Below are 20324 nucleotides of genomic sequence, written 5' to 3'. Positions count from 1 at the left end.
TATGCACATGCACTTTTGCAGGATGAGGGCACAACAAAAAGGCGCCAAGATAACACGAGTCAAGGGTCAGAAAAGCAAGACTAGGCTGGAGTGATGGGTGAGCCTTCAAGTGCAGACATCTGATCCCCTGTGTGGTGCCTTTTTACACCTGTCTACAGAACATCTGTGCAGAGATGCACCCTGAGGACTCGGAGGCAAAGAACAGTGACCTCTCTTTCTACATTTTACCCAACAATCTGACAGGAAGCCAGTTGGGATGCCAGGCAAAAGAGCTGGGGGGAAAAAAGCTATGTATTAACCGCGGTGCTTTACACAAGGAGGCTGTCGCTGCCTGAAGTACCCACAGGATGTGGTGGGTTTGTTTCAACTGGATGCCAACAACAGCAAAAGGTCTTACTTTCTTTTATCCGTTTCCACTACCTTGTTCCTTTTGCCACCAATTTGGCACATTAGGTAGTTAGAATCTGGTCCACTTGATCAACACTACTCGTCCTTAGGGCTATGGATTTTCAATTTCTTGTTGTTGGCAAGTGCCTCTCTTTAAAAGGCACGAGCCTCGCCCCCAGAGAGTGCTAATCCACAACAACTCTCCACAGTCAGAAACCTGGCAACCCTGCAGGCAGGTGGTACAGAGAGGTAAATCAATGAAGAGTAATGCACTCCTCATCAACCTCAGTTAGTTAAAATGTTACAAATGTAAATATCTCTTCCTGTCCTGTGAGGTAAAGACAGACATCGGGCCCATTTTTAGTCACCACTGACTGTCGGTGGCTGCTCACCCTACCCGGATAGTGGCTCATGTCTTACTGTGTTAATCATGGGTCGGAAGTGCTCACCGCATTCATGCTGACACAGTGGGAGTCTTGATCAGGCTTGCGTGCTGCTCAAGGCTTGCCTTAGTCAGGTGTGTTTAACCTATCCCTGTGCTCATCCCATCAGCCTGCCAATTACATCCTCGTCCTCTGACATCGTTGTTAGCTAAGCCAAAGTCAAGCTACGCTATTAAGGACTAGCACCGGGTGGCTTTGGGGGTAGGGGGGGGGGGTTGTGCCCCAGCACGTGTGCATTCTCTAGCTGGGCTCACCAGACCAAAGATCAAGTCCCTTAAGCTGCTTTCCTGAGCCAAGAAAAGCTTACAAGTTGTCACGTTGGTCAGAACAAATGGTCCCAGTTTTGGGCCTTGCAGCGGAGCCAGAGAATAGGCTGCACTCATGGGGAAGATAACAGAAAGACGGGTGAAGCAGTTCCTCCTTTTTCCTGGAGCACAAGTATAGTAAAGGAAAATGTAACAGAGGTTTATTCACTGCTCTACTGAGCCCGCGGCTGGAGCAAGTGGTTCTGGATTTATAGCCCAGAGAGGACCTACAAGAAGGGCTTTACACAAATAAAATAACGTGACATCTTTTCTAGTGGTGATCAGTGGCGGTGAGCTTTGCTGTGTTACCTTGAATACACATCAGTGGAAGCACCATCTTCACGCAGATGTTACATTTGATAGAATAGGTTAGACCCAAGTAAGAGGGGTAAGCTCTTAAACCCAAGATAAATGTTGAAGCTCCGGTGCTACAATTTCAAACACAAGCATATAAAAAACAGAAACACTGACAGCTGAGAACGCCCACATCAATCCAAAATTGATTGCAAATGGGCCATGAACTTAATTTTCCATTTAACATGCCACTGAGCCAAAACAAATCCCAACAGGGCAGAGCTCACGGATGCTCCTAACATGCCACCCAAGGACAACAGCCTCCTGGCTCTGACAGGCAAGACTGAGCCTTTTTAATATTCCACCGGCACACACTAAAAGGTATTTAACCCACTCTGTTTGCCCAACTCGCCTCGTAAAGAACCAAGTGAAAAGCTAATATTGCCTCTTCCACCTGGGCGCTGAAAAAAAAACAATTTACCGATGTATTAACGGCCCGGCTTTGATAAACAGTTTCAGAATGAACAGGTCAAGGTGGAAGGGGATGGGGAATGATAATCTACACTTCTTGTGGATTTATTTTAGCAAGTAAAAGCCTGTTGTATTGATTATCCATAAATGTAGTCATCATCAGAGAATGAGAAACAACAGGTTAAACTGTGGAATACCTAAGCTGTTTGCTGTAAGCACCATAGCAAACAAGGACCAAACAACTAACCTGAGCTGGGGGGGATTTGTTATCTGTTTAACAGAAAAGGGGCTCATAGGAAGAAGCCTGTGAGATCAAAGCGAGGGAGCTGCTCCGGCGTTTGTACAAGCCTTTTACAGTTAAACCCTTCTTAGGCAGCGTAATTTAGTAGCGACATGTGGAAGTAAAATAAGGCTGTAAGGAGTTACATGATCAAAGCGGCAGAGTCACCCCATTATCTGGTCTTTCTCCTTGGTTCTCCATCGGTCTCTGCTGTCACGACCAGTCTCCTCATCGTAATGGTTATCAAGACCTGTGGTAGCCATGCAAGGCAAACTGTGTAACCTGCATCAGATAAGCAGGCTTGATAAGTGTTGAAAAAGGGGCCCTTGCGAGGCTGGACTATAAGGAGCTGCCTCCAAATGACAGGAGTTGGAAGTCTGCTGCTGCTGTAGAATCATGCTATAAGCCTGACACACTCTGGTGAACAACTATGCCTGATACATATAGCTTACAGTGAGGCATGTGCTAGAAGGGAATTGGATTAACTGCTGGCAAAAAAGGGGGGATTATAAACGATCCCGACTTTAAGTGTGCCTCTAAAAAGATGGATTACCATTTCAATTTTACTCTCTTTCTTTGCTAATGGAAATTCAAATATAACTAGCCCAGGTTGATGGATAAGCAACAACGAACTCACTGTGTCCAGCTGAAAATGAAGGACAAGAGTAGGGAATAAAAAGGGGGGGGGGTTATCTGTATCTGGTACAGGACGGCCTGTTCCCAGCCACTTATGGGTAGATCCTGTTCTCTTTGCGAGTCTGCATGGAGCAGCAAGGTGGAGCCAGGAAAGGGAGGAGGCAGAGGATGCAAGTTTCGATCTGTTGATTTCAAAGATAAGAGCGTAAATCATCTTTGTTCTCACTTTTTTGTTTATGAAGTTTCATTTCCTGTAACAAAGTTATCTTTCTAACGGCTCATACCACATTAACTACAAATCAGTGCTGAAAAAAGCCAGCACTGATCCCTTCTGTTGTGCCACCTCCATGTTTAACAGTCTGCTCTGATTGGAGGGATAACTGCGGCCCTTAAATGGCCACAGGAACAAGCCGTACTACAAAGTGGCTGGCTGCAAGAATGTGGTAGGAGTGATAAAAACAGCCTTCACACTGTTGTATGAACAAACATCTCAGCATTTTTTTGGATGTAATCGTGTGGGTGGGACACTGGGAAAATGTAACCCTGCATGGGAGCCGCAATCTGCCGAGGCCAGTCCGCCGGCCGACTGGCCTCGTGTGGCATCACATATGAGCACCAGGATGACACATCAACTCGTGTCTAAATTTAACTCACTGGACGCCTCTCCTTCCAATGTTCCCATCCTTTTAGAAGTGGCTGCCAGGGAGAATGGTGAGAAAAACAGGCCGAGGTGATATGTAATTACGCTGAATGGATCCAGCCTCCCACATCCTTTCACTGTGCCCACACCCTCGGAGATAATGAAATGGAAGGCAGCCTCCTTTTTTTTCTCTTACCATAAATCCTGTGGGTCTAGCCGCTCTTATTTATGGTGTCAAAGAAACTCCTTTACAACATGACTCTTCAAGGCTGCAAAGTCACAGAGTATAAACACAAGCAAGCAACCGATGTGGGTGGTGAACTCAATCTGATAAGGGCTTCTAAGAAACCAGGGTTGGCTCCTTTCAGACGGCGTGCGGTAAATCATCACAAGCTAAGGTCTCCCTGAATACCTCGCCATTCTTCCACAATAGATACGATCTTGAAAATAGAGATAGAGCTCAGCATAGAACTGTGTTTGGACTTGATAGCAGATGACAGGACATACAGGGCTGAATTTGTTTCCACGTCTACATCAAAAAACATGAAAACAAACACTGAACTTTTGACTCAGCTCTGCCTGCATGCAGCCTTGCCCGCAGCCCGCAGCCTTTAACCAGGCAATCAAACTGTTGCATAAGCCTGAAATGGTGAAATAAGTGCGAGCACATGAGAAGTGGGGAAACAGGGAGATGAAAAGGGAAGAGTGACTGTCCTTTGCTGAACACAACTGGGTCACCTCCTGCTTTTTGTTTTAAGGACCTGTTGAAGAGGAAGTGCCTGCTTGATGAAAGAGCAGGACCACTGTGGGGGGGGGGGGGGGGGTGAAAGTAGGACGAGGTGAACCTGTTCACATGTCAGGGCAGGGTGAGCATGTGTCTGCAGGCTGTGCTGTGTGAGGTGTTTATTCACAGGAAAACAGTAAACTCACCTATTTTTCTCCAGCTCATTGTGTGTGGACCTGCAGAGACAGAAAACAGGAGTTGTCAATTGAAGAACAAATGTAGACTTTTGCGTGTTTGACGAGCGAATCACAGGCATGATGAAGAGGAAATAAAGTTTATGATATTAACGATATGAGCTAGACAATCAGGGGCCGAGAGAGACACAGGGAATTACCTTGTCAAATTTGATTTACAAATTTATAAATTACACCCAACGTGACCACCTCGGTGCACCGGAGCCTTTGCACCAATAAACCTCAACGTGACAACCAGGACTTCACCGTGGCATTATGCAGCTCAATAATGCACTGCACTACTCTGGGTGTGTGAGTGTGTGTGAGTGTATGTGCATGAGCTGCCAGGCAAGTGTAAGCATGCACACACACTCACATACACGCACTCCCCCAGAGTTCAGTGCTCTGTTAATAATGCAAAGTGAATCAGCTGGTTCCTAAGAGTCTCTTTGTGTGGCAACATACTAAAGGGATGCAACAAGCTCTCCTCCTGATGCTGCTAAAATGGCGAAGTAACCGTCCACACACGCTCGCTCCACCTCGCCTCAAGGTGCACACGTTTGGAGATGATGGACTCAACCACTTATAAGTCATGCACGCTTTGTGAGGGGTTCGCAACACTGCAATATGCTTTTCATATATATTTTCTGAGCTCAGCTGTAGTGTTGCAAAGGGGTGGAACATTTATGTTAAATTTCCATGGGAAGTTAAGATAGGGAATTTTGGAAATATTCCAAGATTGGAAACTTGCCATGGGAATTATGGCAATTAATGGGAATTAACTGTGATTTGAGGGTAATTTAATGGAAAGGTATCATATCCAAGCATAAATATTTGTTTTGTTGTAAGCAGACATCCATCCAAAATAATACAATTAAAACAGATTTATTTGTAAGTAGAACTTAGTCAAGTGTTAAATATTTTTTTGATCAATCAATTCTTTCATTGAAGAACAATATTACTCATCCCCCTGACCCAACCCATTCAAAAATGAACAAAAATGCAATCCCAACAAAGTCCCATTTAAAATGTTAAATGTAAAGAGCAGCTCTCCCTCCAACAAAGTCAATTTGAACATAAAAAAGCATCTTCCCTCAAGCTTCTCAAGCCTAGCCTCTGCATATTTGCTAAACCCTTTCATGCAATGGGCTCTTCCTGGGTCTCACCAACATCCTCCATGTTCACTTCCTCAGCATCCAACTCCGACTCTTCCTCTTCAGTGTCACAGTCCAGCCTTGTTGAGGATGGCTCTGCATAGATATTCAACTGTACTTGCATGAAATCTGGTTGTTTTAATCAGGATTAGGCTAAAATATATTTTCCCCAACTATATTTAAGTTCCCTATTAAGAGCCAACCTTCAATTTAGTAAACTCCTGGTTTATTCCCATAAATTCCTGTAATTCCCATGGAAAATTGCCAACTTTGAAAATTCCCAGAATTTTGCAACTCTACTTTTCACATATATTTTTTGAGCTCAGCTGACAAAGCTGCTGTCCGAGGAGGAAACAGGAAATATGGAGAAAACAGCAGTTAAGAAAGGAGGGAGGAAGGGGGAGGAACGGGGGACCGTCCCCGCCTCAGAGGACATTATATTTTGGATATAAATAATTCACATCAATAAAAACACCATATGTCTCTATTAGTCAATCTGAATACATTACAGGTCATGTAGCCGTGTATGCAAGACTGGATGTTAAGCCAACTGTGGCAGCGTATTTGATTTAACATGACAGGGTCCATGACAGGTTGAGTGGCTGCTATCACAGCAAACACGGGCTCATGAGGAAGCTGGCCATTTCCTGAAAACCTGCAAGTGCCTAAGTGCTCACACCCGGGCTCCTGACAGGTTTCAACTTATATATTCTGCAAACCTGTCAGAGTCATGCATGGCTGTCTTGAGCATCAGCCAAGATCCCTTCTACCCTCAGAAACATCTTCTTACAAAGAGCTTACTGTGATTCTTTGTATATGAATGAATACCCACTGCGTTGGTTTCAAAGCAGACTGCACCTCATTGCTTTCTAAAGCCGCTGGTTGCACTGGTTTCTGTACTTGTTTGTGAGTCAGAGCGACATTTTGATAACAGAAGAACAATACTTTGATGGTGACGCATATCATTTGTACTCACAACACACGTCATCATCTCTCAGTCGGTGTGCACTCTCCATGATGCGTGGAAACCTTCTTCCAGATCTGTAATCTTCTCTAAACTTGAAGCGTGTCACCACAGTCACACTCAGTACAGTGTGTAATAAAGTCAGGTTTCACTCTGATTATAACTCTTGGAAAGATAAAAGTGTATTTGTTGACTGTTGAATGACTGCTTTATCTTGAAATGACAGGGTGTCACTGGAGATACAGATGATGGTATGCAAAAATATCCATCTGTATAGTCTGATAGAATACAAGCAGAGACAGGAAAGATATCACAAAATAAACCTGAATAACTCTGTCTAAGACACTAGAACACGTCTCTTACTCAAAGGAAGTGACACGGGCCTACGCTCTTCCAAGGTCAAGGCCTCCTACAATCGAGAAACACACTAACTCTCAGTCTGACCTCAAACTCAGCAGAGTCCCTCGTGTAAGTGCAAATGTGTATGCGTGTGTGTCTGCGCAGACAGAGTGGGTCAAGGAGATAAAGCTAGCCTGCTATAAACCGTACAGCAGAGAGGACGGAGTCAGATAAGCTCATCACTTTAAGCCTCAACAAGCCACTGAGAAGTTAGCAACAGTTGGAGCATGCTTCTGCCAGGCTGCAAACTGTGTCACAGTTTGTTTACTCACTATTCCATCAGAATTAACAAACTAAAGTCAGCATGTGTTTACAAAGTTCTCACAGAAGACTTTTAAAGTGACTGTGGTGTTTATGGCACATGAGCTCATGTTGACCTCTGTAGTCGATTGTAGCCTCCTCCTTACTTGTGTAGTCACTACGAATGCATGTATTAAAATAAGGGATGTCCCCATCCCGATCTCAACTATCAGATCAGAGCCGATCCAGACGTTTTTTCATTAATTGGTGATCGGCATTTGAGCCGATCATCTCACCTGATCATTTACGTCCACTGTCACTGAACAGTAGACTGTATAAAATATGGACGTGGTATCCGTGACGTGACCCATCTGTTTCTGAAGCGCTGTTTTGGGACCAAACGACGGCGGCAGCCACATTGCTGCTGTTGAGCGACTGTGACATAAAGAGGCGGGCTTTGAGCTTCCTAGCCAACAGTTACAGTGTTCCCACCTGCCAATCAAGTCAGCTGTGCCTCTCATTGGAAGACTCATAATCTCAATATCTTCAAAGTTGCATCCTTGATGAACTGCAGTTTTTAGCACTTCTGCATTGGACTCATATTTTTAGACCGGAGGTTGCCGCTTGCACTGAACACAATTTGCGCGAGTGTAAACGAAGGTTCTGAGTTCCCTTCACTGTGTATACATAATGAGGAAAAAATAAATGGGACATTGACATAGAACTCCCGCCGTGATTTAAACTTCATTATAGAACTCACATGAGCACCGCCAGACAGCACAGAAAAAAGCTCTACGCGCCCTACGGTAACTCTGCAGGGACATACGGTTCAAAAAGGGGAAAACACAAACCAAACACAGGACAGTCTCTTACATTAGCATTAGCAACCTTATGGCTAGCTGCCATCCTCTTCACCGGCATGTCGCTCCGTAGCTAGCGGCATGCAACCGGGCATGTTTCGATCTCGCTGTCACTCCCGATATTTACGTCTCACAGCCGGATGCTAACATTGTGAATCACGCACGGTCTCGTGAGAGTTGCATTCAGAGCGGCCTCGGATTTAAGCGTGCTGTAATGCATGCACACCTGTTTGGTGGCTCTCATACAGCAGAGCTTGTAAAACAGATTAAGAGTTTTACAACAATGCTAGCTGGATTAAGATAAATGTAATAAAAATGGGACATATTTTAGTTATTTATAATGACTTATTTTTGTTAAAGGGAAAAACTGTGTGCAGCTCAACTCTCTCAACTCTAGTGCAACTATTATCTAGACTAACAAGAATCAGATTAGGACTTGGTATTGGCAAATATTCAATATTAAAAATCGGATCTGGATCGGGGGCCAAAAAAGCTGTTCAGTACATCCCTTTTTATAACGGGAACAATGATGGGGGTTGAGTGTTTTTTTTTCATACCCTTTATAACTAAACTGTCAAGCCTTTGCTTCTGTGCAAATGCTAATCTGCCAAGGACATTGCAAGTTGGTGAAAACTGCTTAAGAAGATTTCTCACTTATGTTGGCAGTGTCATAAATATAACTGTTAAATAAAAGACACAGCTGTGTTCTCCATCAGTGACCCTGACAGTACAAGAGATAATGCTCATTGGTTGTTTTTCAAGGTGTGCACATCCAGTGGGAATGAAATAAACTTCATCATGTTGTGAAGTTGAGAAATGGTGTCAAATGCTAAATGGTGTTACTTCACAGAATAAACATCACTATCCTGGGTGTCGTTTTCTGTCTTTCTTCCTCAGTACAGTCACACGTGACCAAGAAGACATTTGTCTGAAAGAAACAGATCTTCGAAAACTCTTTGAATACAGCCTCAGACCTGTATCTGACTGTGACTGTTGCCATGCAGAAATAGGCAGCGTTCAACGCTCATGATGAGTAATGCGCAGTTCCTGTTTGTGGCCTGCTCTTACATTAATATTAAAAAGCCTCAGAGAGATTCAGTGAGTGTGGAGGAGAGAGAGAGAGAGAGAGAGAGAGAGAGAGAGAGAGAGAGAGAGAGAGAGAGAGAGAGAGAGAGAGAGAGAGAGTGAGGCTTTCGTTTGATGTATGACAGTCAATGGACAGATTAATGTAAGCAGCCTAGTGCTGAGAAAACACAATATAAAGGGGGTTAGCTTCTCTTGCTGTACTATATTCAAGTTCCTGTTATCAGATAAAGCCCTGTGCTTGACGAGCAGAGCAGTCTTTATGGCAGTGGGTGCTGTGTTGATCAGACAAGGGGAGAAAAACACAAGAGGAGCATTTATGCTTTACGCTGCAACAAAATGTTTCACTTTGCACATCATTAAGCCTTTACTATTCACCTTTGGATGTCTGCAAACAACACTGGCCATAAATAGCTGCTCTTTCCCTCTTAGGGCACGGGGCTAAAATACCGCTCTCTCCCACAGTGAATAATACATCAACATGGGGATGAAATCAGCACAACTAAAGCACAAATGTCCTACAATGGTTTAGTTTGAATGCAGCATACTGTGAAGTGTGCATTACTAAGAGTTTAGAAGGAATTAAATAATCAAAATGACTTGTTTTCGTTTTGAGGCCGCCACTTTTGCCACGCTCCCTAACCTCATCCACTGCAGTCCGTTTGACAATCAGCTGATGAAAAGCTAACAGAGCCTTTGGTGCCTCCCCCTCCCCCTCCCCCTCCCCCTCCTCCAAGCTGGCTGAACAACACTGTGGACGGTCATACGTGGACCTCTCTATGCATGCATTGCCACAAGTTGGAGGCGCCTCTCCTTTAACTTGTTATGAAGGATGAAAGATCTGCATGATAATGATGCCAGCAGCTGTAATCACACAAAACGTTGGAAGTGCATTTTTCACTACATGGCAGTTACTGTGTGACTAGGCAATATGTCTCTGTCTTCCTGGGTCATTGTTTGTGATTCACACTGACAAACCATTCTGTCAATCTTCTATCTGAATCACACTGCTTTTCATACTGTGTATGCTTTTTGACTAACCTGGTGCCATTATCTGTGCAATATCTTACATCACTATCTATTCATCAGATAGAAGTGTACACAGTGTGTATGTATCTGTAATGTTTGACATATTTTATTTTGTTCAATTTTATCATTACTATTATAATTGTTATTATATTTTTAACTATGTTAGTACATTGTTGTATTCCCCTGCCCCGTGTTGTAAGCTGCTGTAACAAAAAAAAATTCCCTCAATGGACGATCAAATAAAGTATATCTTATATCTTAAGTGAGTCTACAATCACATGCTGTCTGCAACACTCATCACCTCTGTGTGTAGTAGCAATGTCAATTCAGCAGCAGCAGAAGCAAACAAACACAGTGTTAGTAAACAGGAAGTAAAGCGTAGCAGAGGGAATTCTTACCTGTTGTGGTTACTGCTGAACTTCTTATTTCGGAATTTTCTTTGCCTCTGGTAGTTTGTGTCCTGGCTTGACGGAAACGTCGACGCATATCCGTGTTCACACTCTGTGGAGAGAGAGAGATATGAGGCCAGCATTTAGAGAACTTTAAAAACACGTTTTAACATTGACACGCCGTGCAGGTGTGACGTCATGTTAATAACCGTCGACGGCTCAAATTTGATCACCGTAGAAGAAGAAGAAGAAGAACGAGCGTTAACTGCAACAGAGGACATATCATCACTGCATATTAACACACAGCTTCACAAGACCTTCACAGAGCATGAATTACCTCTCTCTCTCCTCTCTAGATACTCCGCAGCCTCCAGTAAACGTTGGATATTGATAATCTGAACGGCCGTCATTCTTCCCTGAGGCTGGCAGCCGTTAGCGTTAGCAGCACCGCTTTAAATACGAGGAAGACTGAACATCAGATAACACTGCTCTAGATTACACTCTTTAAACACACTGCCGTGTTCCTATCTACTTTAGTTTCTTCGTTGAGTCATTTGCAGCTTTTCTCGAAAGAAGAGAGGAGGGGGAAAATCCTGTTTCCAAGCTGGCAGCCTACAGCCAATCCTTAGAAAATGTAAAAACCAGCGTATTAAAGTAGTAAAGTTTTAGGAAACACGGTATTAAATAGTTACAAAAATGGATATAAAGAATATAAAATTCCCCCGAGGAAGCCCAAGAGCCAGCAAAGTGCCTGCTGCTGCTCGTTTCTGCTCCTCTCCTGTTTGTTTACCTAGCTGCACAGCTGAGAGGCGGGCACCAACCAGAGAGGCCGGGCTCAGTGCGGGGCATTCTGGGAAATGGAGTCTTTCGAAGCGCTATGAATTTTGAAGAGTAATGCATATTGGCAAAATAAAGTACTATATTAACTAAATTAAATTAATCTACTCTGACTAAAATATGAGGTCAGGTCAATTAAAAATATCCTGATATAATATATTCATTTTTAATAAATAAATAAATAACAATCTTTTTAAATCTAATATTAATAGTAATGGCAAGGAAAACCTGTATGTACAGTGGCCCTGAAGTGCAAATCAGAAAACACTACGGCACACAACGGCAAATCAGAAAACACAACACAATTCAGAAAACACTACAGCATTAACCAAACCAGAAGAAGTAGGTACCCTCGTGGGGACATGACCCTACTTCTTCCGGTTTGGTTAATGTCATAGTGTTTGCTGTTTTGGCGTAGTGTTTTCTGATTTGCTGTTGTGTTTTTTGATTGGCTGCAGTGTTTTCTGATTTGCCATTGTGTTTTCTGATTTAACGTAGTGTTTTGCACTTCAGGGCCACCATGTATATGCGAGGTGAAGCAGGCCTATGTCACAGCATCATATTCAAAAAATGCCAGATCATGTGTCTATTAATAGCCCTTAATGAATAATATGCATCTACCAAAAACTGCAAAACAATATACAGACAGTCTAAATTAATTGAAGAATTATTATTGTGCAGTTTAAAGTGTTTCATAGATGTTTCACTGACACATCACAAATACTTCTCATGAGTCATTTACTCCTGAAATGTTTCTGGCTTCCCACTCCACAAAAAATCCTACAAGTCCCATAATGCACCAGGAACGTGGGTGTGTATTTGCCGGCCAAAGCCAGGCCCAGCAACACATGACGTCAGCACGGATCAGGCCTCTGATTGGTGGCTGGTTTTGACAGGCGTCAAGGGTTGAGCTCGGGCCTGACCAACCGCAGAGGAGCTTTGCGCCATGTGGAAGTCAGTGCGGCACGCCCACAAATAGCAGGAAGCAAACAACCGAGAGAGAATCTGTGCCGCTGCGATGAACTGCTGCAGAATTCCCACGTTACGTTATAATAAGTGACATGTCTCAAAGGAGTTTCTGCTGCGCACATCAGCCATTAAACACCCTCCAGCTCAAAGTGCTAGTGCAGAGCAAAAACTGCTTATTTCCTTGAGTAATGACATGTTATAAGGAAACGGAAATCACTAACTGGTCTTTAAATCCTCGCTTTTGACAGTACATTTATTACATATAATAGGCCTGCCTCGTTAAATAATACAAGGCCATGGTTTGTTTGCAAAGGGAGAGATAGTGCGAGCTGCAACGCGGTAGGCTATCGAGTCTCCAAATCGCACATAGCTGCAAAAACATCGACTCAACAAATGAAATGAACAGTCATACCAGGTGTTAATGTGCAGCCTATGATAAAAGTCACATTCTGCATTCAGATTTCAGTGTTTTATCCATAAACTTCCAGGTTTTCTCCATCGTGTTTGCGGGGGCACAATGACATCATCCTAAACTGAGTTGGAGGGCGCTGCAATGTGGCCAGATTTATCATATCGCATTGGAAGCAGCCAACCTGCACACCCACACACCCAGTGATTATGTCATATTTCTTTATTAGTGCTACGAGGGGAAATACAGAGTTTAGTTGTGCAGACGCAGAGCGATGCACAGTTCCCATCATGCAGATAATGCAGGTTAAAACCATCCAAAAATACAGCCTGCAGCACAGATGTATAAACTCCCCTATGATTGCATTGGTTTTATCACTCATTTTAGGCTGGTGCAGGCATAGGCTTTGCTTAGGGCTGCCAGTGTTGCTTAGTTAAATGAACTCAGCTCTTTGTTGTCTGAGTCTGTTGACAATGAAGTCTTGTTTCCCTGAAATTCAGACGCAAATAAAAAAAGGACCAAACGCAGCACAAATAAACTCACTTCCGTCCTTCCTCTCGGCGCTCTCGAGAAACCGAGCAGCCTCCAGCAAAACTTGCACGTTTTTCAGAAAAGTGTTGATCTGCTCCATGTGGGAGTCTTTGGAGTTGAAGACGTCATTGAAAGGACAACCAGACATCTCGAAATCTTGCTGATCCAAGAGAGACGCCTCGGAATCAAAGAAGAACTCCTCGCTCTTCAAACTTCCTCTCTGTGTCTCACTTTGGGCCATTTCTCCTCTTAGTTCTGTGCGTCTTTCTGTTCTGGTGGCGAGCTGAGCGCAGAAAACAGTGAGGCAGCTACCAGTGGATGCTGCTCTTGTCAGATGGTTCCTCTTTCCTTTTTTCTTTTTTATGAATGCGGGGTGTTTAATGTGGAGCAGTGGCCAATGTCAGTAGATGGTTGTGCATGGGAAAACTGGAGCCCGGCCCTCCTCCGTCTGAGGAGGCGCGCGGTCCTAGTGCGCACCGGCGCACCTCTCACTTTCACGCGTTACTGTGACTTTTTAACACAAAATCAATGAACTGTCATTCTTTCATCAGAATCATGCCACAGTTTCCAAGTAGGCTATATTATTGTGATAGTATTTATCAGACTTAGTCTAAAGGCTGTGATGGACAGTAACACAGTTAATAATAATAATAATAATAATAATAATAATAATAATAATAATAATAACAACTTTTATTTATATAGCACCTTTAAAAAACATGTTTACAAAGTGCTTTGACAAACAAAGCATGGTTCAAATGACATGGCAAAGATTTCGAACGACAGGGAGGAGGAACTTTAACAATACAAAACAAAATGCAACGCTCAAAGGAATACACGTCAATTAAACAGAATGAAGTGGTGGGACAATAGACCAGTAAATCGTTGTTGAGAGGTTTTTCAAGGAAAAATAAATAAAATAAATATATAAAAATAAATAAATAAAAATGGATAAGTAGATAAAAGCATTAAAAGGACAATAAAAGAGGTTTTCAGAGTAAGAGGACGACATCACACCGGAAAAATTAGAAAGAGTGTTCAGGGGAAAAAATTATACTGAAAGCTGCTGTGAGGAACTTGTGAGTATCTGTACTTTACTTGAGTATTATTGTTTGGGGGACTTATTACTTTTACTCCATTACATCTGAAAGACAAATATCATACTCTTGACTCCACTACATTTCTATCAGTGCTCTAGTTACTTACTACTTTAGCTTTGAATTCAACTGATGAGTTTTCTTCTCTGGAAAAGGATGTTGCCAAATATTGACCTGGTGTTCATGGAGACCAATATGTAGCCAAGATTGTATGAGGTACATTGTGCAGTGTTTAAAAGCTGTGCGATCTATGATTAAATGAGACCATTAAGCCAGACTCTGTCTTTTTGTTCAAGAATATGCTACAACAAAATCAGATCCCAAAGACCGTAAACTGTTCGTGTACTTGTGTTGGTTTGTCTCAGTGGTGTAGCCGTACCTCGGTTGAGTGTTGATCAAATATTGATCAAACGTTCATTTAGTCGTGGTGATGATTGTTGTGGCTAAGAAGGATGATGATTCTCTACCTGAGCCCTACGGCCATATTTTAAACCCACGTTTGAGCATTTGTATTGTTGTAAATCTCCAATCTTCATCACAGCTGATAAAACATCAGCATCTAACCTGAGAAAGCATGTGGAGGTCTGTAGCTCACACACGTGTTTTATTCCAGATCAACATTGTAAACTTCTCTCTGCTTGTAGTAACTTAGTTTATATTTCATGTTTCATGTTTTCTAGATAAACAGAACAGAGCAGAATGAACACCCATGCATTCTTGACTGACCTCATGCTTTGTGAAAATACATTTAGTACTTTGAATACTTCAGTATTTTTAAAATCAAGTACTCCGGGACTTTAACTCAAGTCACAACTTTCACTTGTATTGGAGTAATGTTTGACCAGGGGGATCTATACTGACTGAAGTAATGAAGACGTGTACTTTCTCCACCACTGCCAAACAGCAGCAGGAGAAGTGGTTCAAGCAGTAACGAGAGCTTTACGATACTGTTAGTACTGATCAGCACACTATTTGCTCTGTCATTGTATTGTGATTGAAGGAAAAATATCTAACTAATTTGAATCCATACATGACGTAATTGTGGTGGTTGATATGACTGTTTGAGGTAAAGTAAATGACATTTGAAAATGTGGATGACTAATCAATCTGGCATATTGAGGTAGATTATTCAGGTTCCTTTCAGTGTCGGTCAATACAACAAATACTGCTGTCATTCAGTAAAAGAAAATGAAAGCAAATGAAAATGAAAGTAATGGTGTGATCTCAATGACACCAGGAGGATGACTGGAAAGAACTCACTTGAGTAGTTTAAAGTTACTGTGAGGAATTCTTAACTGGTTTTGAAACGGTCATTCTGAAACTTCAGCCTCTTTGTGACTTGTGCAGTAAAATGAAATCAGCACTAAGATCATTTCTTTGTGTGTGTTTAAAACTCTGCTGGTAAAATACTGCAGTATTAGCAAAAAGACGTGTGTTCTGTTGAAGTGTTGTTTTAGACTGAGAAACTCTACAACCAGGATCTTGCGAGGTAAAAAAAACCCCCACAAAGGCTCTGAACAGGATTTCATGTTTATGCTGGCGTGTCAATGTTTAGGTTAATCATGTGAATACATATGTTAACTCAACATTTATTGAGACACCAGAGCACACATCATTACACAGGGGCTGTGTCAGGTCATGTTAAACCAGTAAGTCTGGTTTTCTTTTGTAGGCTAACAAACGTTTGTTTTACGTAAAAGTTAATCTTTTTACGTGTCTTCAAATCAATACATGGCCTCATCGCTCTGTGTCCTAAAAGTGGTCTTGAACAGAGAAAATGGGCTTTAATTCATTTGCTTCCACACAAATGCATGCTTTGGAAAGAGCCACATCTTTATGACTGTAGGTGCTCATGGGAAATGCAGTCTTCATTATAAAACACTACAGATTTTGATCAAGTGTGTCACCAGAATCAACACAACATGAAATGTCCTCACAGCACTTTGAATAAAAAATAAACAAATGAAGACTTTTTATTTTAGGGTTAGATCACCCACAGTTCTGTTATTGTAGCTGAGGCTGTATTAAAGTAGCAAACCAACTTGTTGTAATAACAGTAGAAGTAGTTTGCTAGTATTGTGGTATAGTCAGTGGTAGTAATAACAGTATTACAGCAGCAGTGGTTCATAAAGGGATATTGTAGGCCTGAAAGAGATCAGACCTAAGCTGGCGTCTCTCTATAGAGGCAATATCCTGACCTCAAAGCAAGGCAAGACAGACTTCAGTAAACATGTGTATCACGACATTGTGTTGAGTCTATAGATCCTCATCATGTGTCAGGAATGGTGACTGAGATAAGTCCTTAGCCTTGATCTTGTGCCATTCTCAGAGGACCTTTAGCAGAGCTGTTTTTACACAGCGCCAGAGTCCGTTTTGAACCGGAACATGTCGAGGCAGAGGCCTGCATTCAGCTCTGATACCCCCTCTCTGCTACTTCAAAGGGCCAGCAGCAGCCCGTGACCGTTTGATGTTAAGTTCACAGAGATAGAAACTTTCAAGTCCGGCGCACAGGGGAATCTGTGAAGGTCCCCCCCCCCCGCCCCTGCCTCACCTCTCCACCCTCAGCGAGGGGTAGCAGAAGAGGAAGGAAACCCATGTGAGAGTGGCCCCGTTTGGAATGAAGACGGTGCCACCGCTGAACACAATAAGGCCCTCAAAACATCCTCATCGGAGTTTGAGCTGAGGTTGTTGGGTTCAGCGCTGCACACTCTGACTTTCTGGTTGCTTTTGTGTCCGATGCAAAAAATATTCAGCAGACATCCAGAAATTTAAAGTAAAGCGTAACAAGTTGTGACAAGCTCAGTCATATTCATTTCATTTTCAGGAAGGGTCACTGGGGGTCACACGCTCTACAGGTCACAAGGAACTGATGGAGCCGTTGGCTCATGTGCTGCTGAGAGGGAGAAAAGAGGGATGATGAAGAGCAGGAGGGAGTTGTGCGTCCCAGCAGGCAACACCAGTATGAAGGTAAAGACTTAAAGAGCCGTAAAGCTCAGGGGTATAAGTGTCCATTGTTTGTGGCCTCCCCCTACACATACAAGTCAAACCAGTCCCTTTCACGCCATCCTTCAGATTTCAGTAATTAAAAGGCAACACCCATGTCAAAACAAGGGGAAAGGCTTAGTCATAAAGCAACAGAGAGCACACTCAGACTTCCAGAGGAGCGTCAGGGACAGAGGTCAAACATTTTAATGAGATGAGCTCATCACCACAACAAGCGCTATGTTTTAAAGGGAACAAGAATGCTAATGTGTCCTGAATGCAGAGGAAGTGATGCGCTGATACAAGATCTGTCTGTTATCCATTAACTATAAAGTCCTTAGATCACCAGTGAAAACAAGGGATGCAAACTAATTCATCAATGTTGATAATGTTTCTGATGCAACAGATAGTTCTGACCGAGGAATCTGATTATTACAAGAGACTTTTAATGAGTGCTGATATTGAGTATAAAATCACTTCCTATATCACTCCACCTCAGATGTTCTGACAGACAGTGTTAGTGTGGACTGATCCTGTGCCTTTGTCTGAATCCATGCTTATACTCAGAACAACAGCATTACCTTGAGTGTGATGGATCTAAAACTGGTGACACATTGAATGTTATATCAGGACAGTGAACCTGCTGATGACCAAAAACATAATGAGACGCTGATAAAACCTCAAAGCCATAATGTATAAGAGGAAGATAGTTTTCATATAAGGACAAACAGAGAAAGAATATTTCGCCCGGGAGACTTTTCAGAGAGTGTTTCGTTGGAGCCATTTTGCATCCTCCCTCTGTCAACATCATCCATTCAGTCTCTGTGGATTGAGGACACATGAGAGCACCCGTCCAAATGAAACACTCATATCTCCTGAAAGCAGCTACGTCAGAACGGGAGACACATTAACACAATAAAACTGCTCGGCTATAATGGCTCTATCTCGCCCATTATTGCTTCTTCTGAAAACTCACTGACATTTTCCTAAATGCCACCGATTTACATCATTCTCGCAGGACCACTTCAGCTGGTGGTGTTCATGGGTAATTAAGCATCGTCCACCACGTGCACCTCCACACTTTGGGAGGTTGGTGCGGGACGGGAGGGAGGAAGTGTGAATGAGTGATGTGAGGAGGAGGAAAGAAGGGGAAACAGCGAGAAGTAGGGTTGCCAACTTCCTCACTCCTAAATAAGGGACAGGTGCACGGTGCCATGGTGGTGTGAGCATGATGTGTGAATTCAGCGTATATTCATATTCTGATGCAACTGGAAATGCAGAAAGCGTGTATATTCTCTTTAATCCTTACTGTATCATTATGTAACCTCATATGAATAAACCTCAAAGAAACCACAGTTTGGCTCTTTACATCAAAAAACAGGCAACAGAAAAATGAAATGCAAAAGACGAGTATGACTCACCACATGTACTTGCTCCATGGAGACTTTTTGCTGCTCTTGACTGAATCAAGCAGTCTTTTGTCCTTTTGCACAGAGAGAAGTCCTGACATGACAAGTCACAGTTTACAGATATTTGAAGTTCATGTTTGATCAGCTCTGTGCTGCCACTGTTTCTTGAGTCTGACCATTTAATGGCCATCAGAGAGAAAATCCTCTCCACACTTTTTTGCAGGACTTGGTGCATTTGCACTGTATACAACTGATGCGCGTGAGGGGGGCCTGTGATTGGATGACAGGCGGTGTGATTGGCATATGATCTGCCACTGCCATTTTATCTGATCTAGGATATGTAGAGTGCAGTCTGCTGTATTTACAAGAGGTAATTCTCAATATACGGGACAATTGAGGTCCCGTGTGAAACAAACCAATTTAGCCCAATATATGGGATGTCCCGGCGAATACGGGACAGTTGGCAACCCTAGCGAGATGAGATAATGAATCCAAAAGTCCAACAAACCTGCAAATGTAAGAGAAATGTAGAGATCTGAGGAGCGGCATTTCATACTGAGTGCTTTACGGCCTTGTTTTTCTGTCCGATCACCAGCGGACCCCTCTGCTTGTGTTTGACCCAGCTGACCTTTCGACCTCAGCTTATGCAGTCTACACACGCTGTTTGAGCAAAAGTCAACAGCAATAGTAACTGCTGGCTCCAAAAACACTGCAATGTGTTAAATTTAGAAAACTAAAAGCTGCTTATAAAATAAATATAAACACCAAAATCCAAATGTAAAGTTAGTGCATGTGAGAGTCAGCTGCAGGACAACACCACCCTAAATCAACCTCTCTCTTTTGTTTCTCTCCTGTCCACTTGTGTTGTTAACAAGGCCTCTGAAAGAGAGCCTCTTCCTCAACCTTTATATCCTCTACTCATCAGCCACAAAAGGTATTTGTTCTCCGTGGGAGGTCAAGCCTGATCACACAAACACTCAATACATGCCCTGTCTGCACTCCCCCCTCCACTGATCAATTACTGTAATGGTTGGCTTACATGTAGCCCTGCCATGGTGCACAGAAACAGAGATGTGCAAATCTCAGGGTGAATACTCCCAGCAACAATACAAACATCTACCACGGTGCATCTGTTATTTACCAAACTCTCTGTGCAAACCGTCAGCATGCTAGCACAGGTGCCGGAGCGTTATCGCTGCATGCTCAAAACACCGTCCATCAGATAAAAGGAACACCCACTACAGGAAAATGACTGGGTGAGAGTGACAAAGCATTTTTCATGGGAGCCTCTTCAACTGACCTCTTGTTGACACCACAGGCTGCACTACTGTCAGTGCGCTTATGTTCCCAAGGGCCACTGAGCTGTGCGGTTCTCTGCTTTGTCAGGGCTTTCTAGCCAAGATGCTAATCTGTCTTCCATCAAGATTGCAGTCAGGCTCCTCTTTTGTTTGGCTTGCACCATGCTGCTGCTGGGGAAAGGCTTCCTGGGTATTATCTTAACTTCAGGATATTCTCAGCCCTTCCTTGTGATACAGTATCAAAACAACACATTATACAGC

At 43.0% G+C, this 20324-nt stretch overlaps 1 protein-coding gene across 2 annotated transcripts in view; it reads right to left on the bottom strand.

Annotated features, from left to right (window-relative positions):
- Positions 1 to 13660, bottom strand: part of mxi1 (max interactor 1, dimerization protein) — a 35587-nt gene extending 21927 nt beyond the window's left edge. The window contains exons 1-3 of one of the 2 annotated variants that reach the window (XM_034687781.1): positions 13290 to 13660; positions 10541 to 10643; positions 4387 to 4416 (exon numbers count right to left, since the gene is read on the bottom strand). In XM_034687781.1, the coding sequence (XP_034543672.1) occupies positions 4387 to 4416; positions 10541 to 10643; positions 13290 to 13518 (362 nt within the window). In that variant the 5' untranslated portion in view covers positions 13519 to 13660. Of the gene's footprint in view, positions 1 to 4386; positions 4417 to 10540; positions 10644 to 10868; positions 11360 to 13289 lie in introns of those variants that run through there. The other variant, XM_034687782.1, reaches the window with a different exon arrangement.
- Positions 13661 to 20324: the final 6664 nt, after the last annotated feature.

The sequence above is a fragment of the Notolabrus celidotus genome, chromosome 7 (assembly GCF_009762535.1).
Source record: "Notolabrus celidotus isolate fNotCel1 chromosome 7, fNotCel1.pri, whole genome shotgun sequence".
Taxonomy (NCBI): domain Eukaryota; kingdom Metazoa; phylum Chordata; class Actinopteri; order Labriformes; family Labridae; genus Notolabrus; species Notolabrus celidotus.
This window is presented reverse-complemented; position numbering and strand designations above follow the sequence as displayed.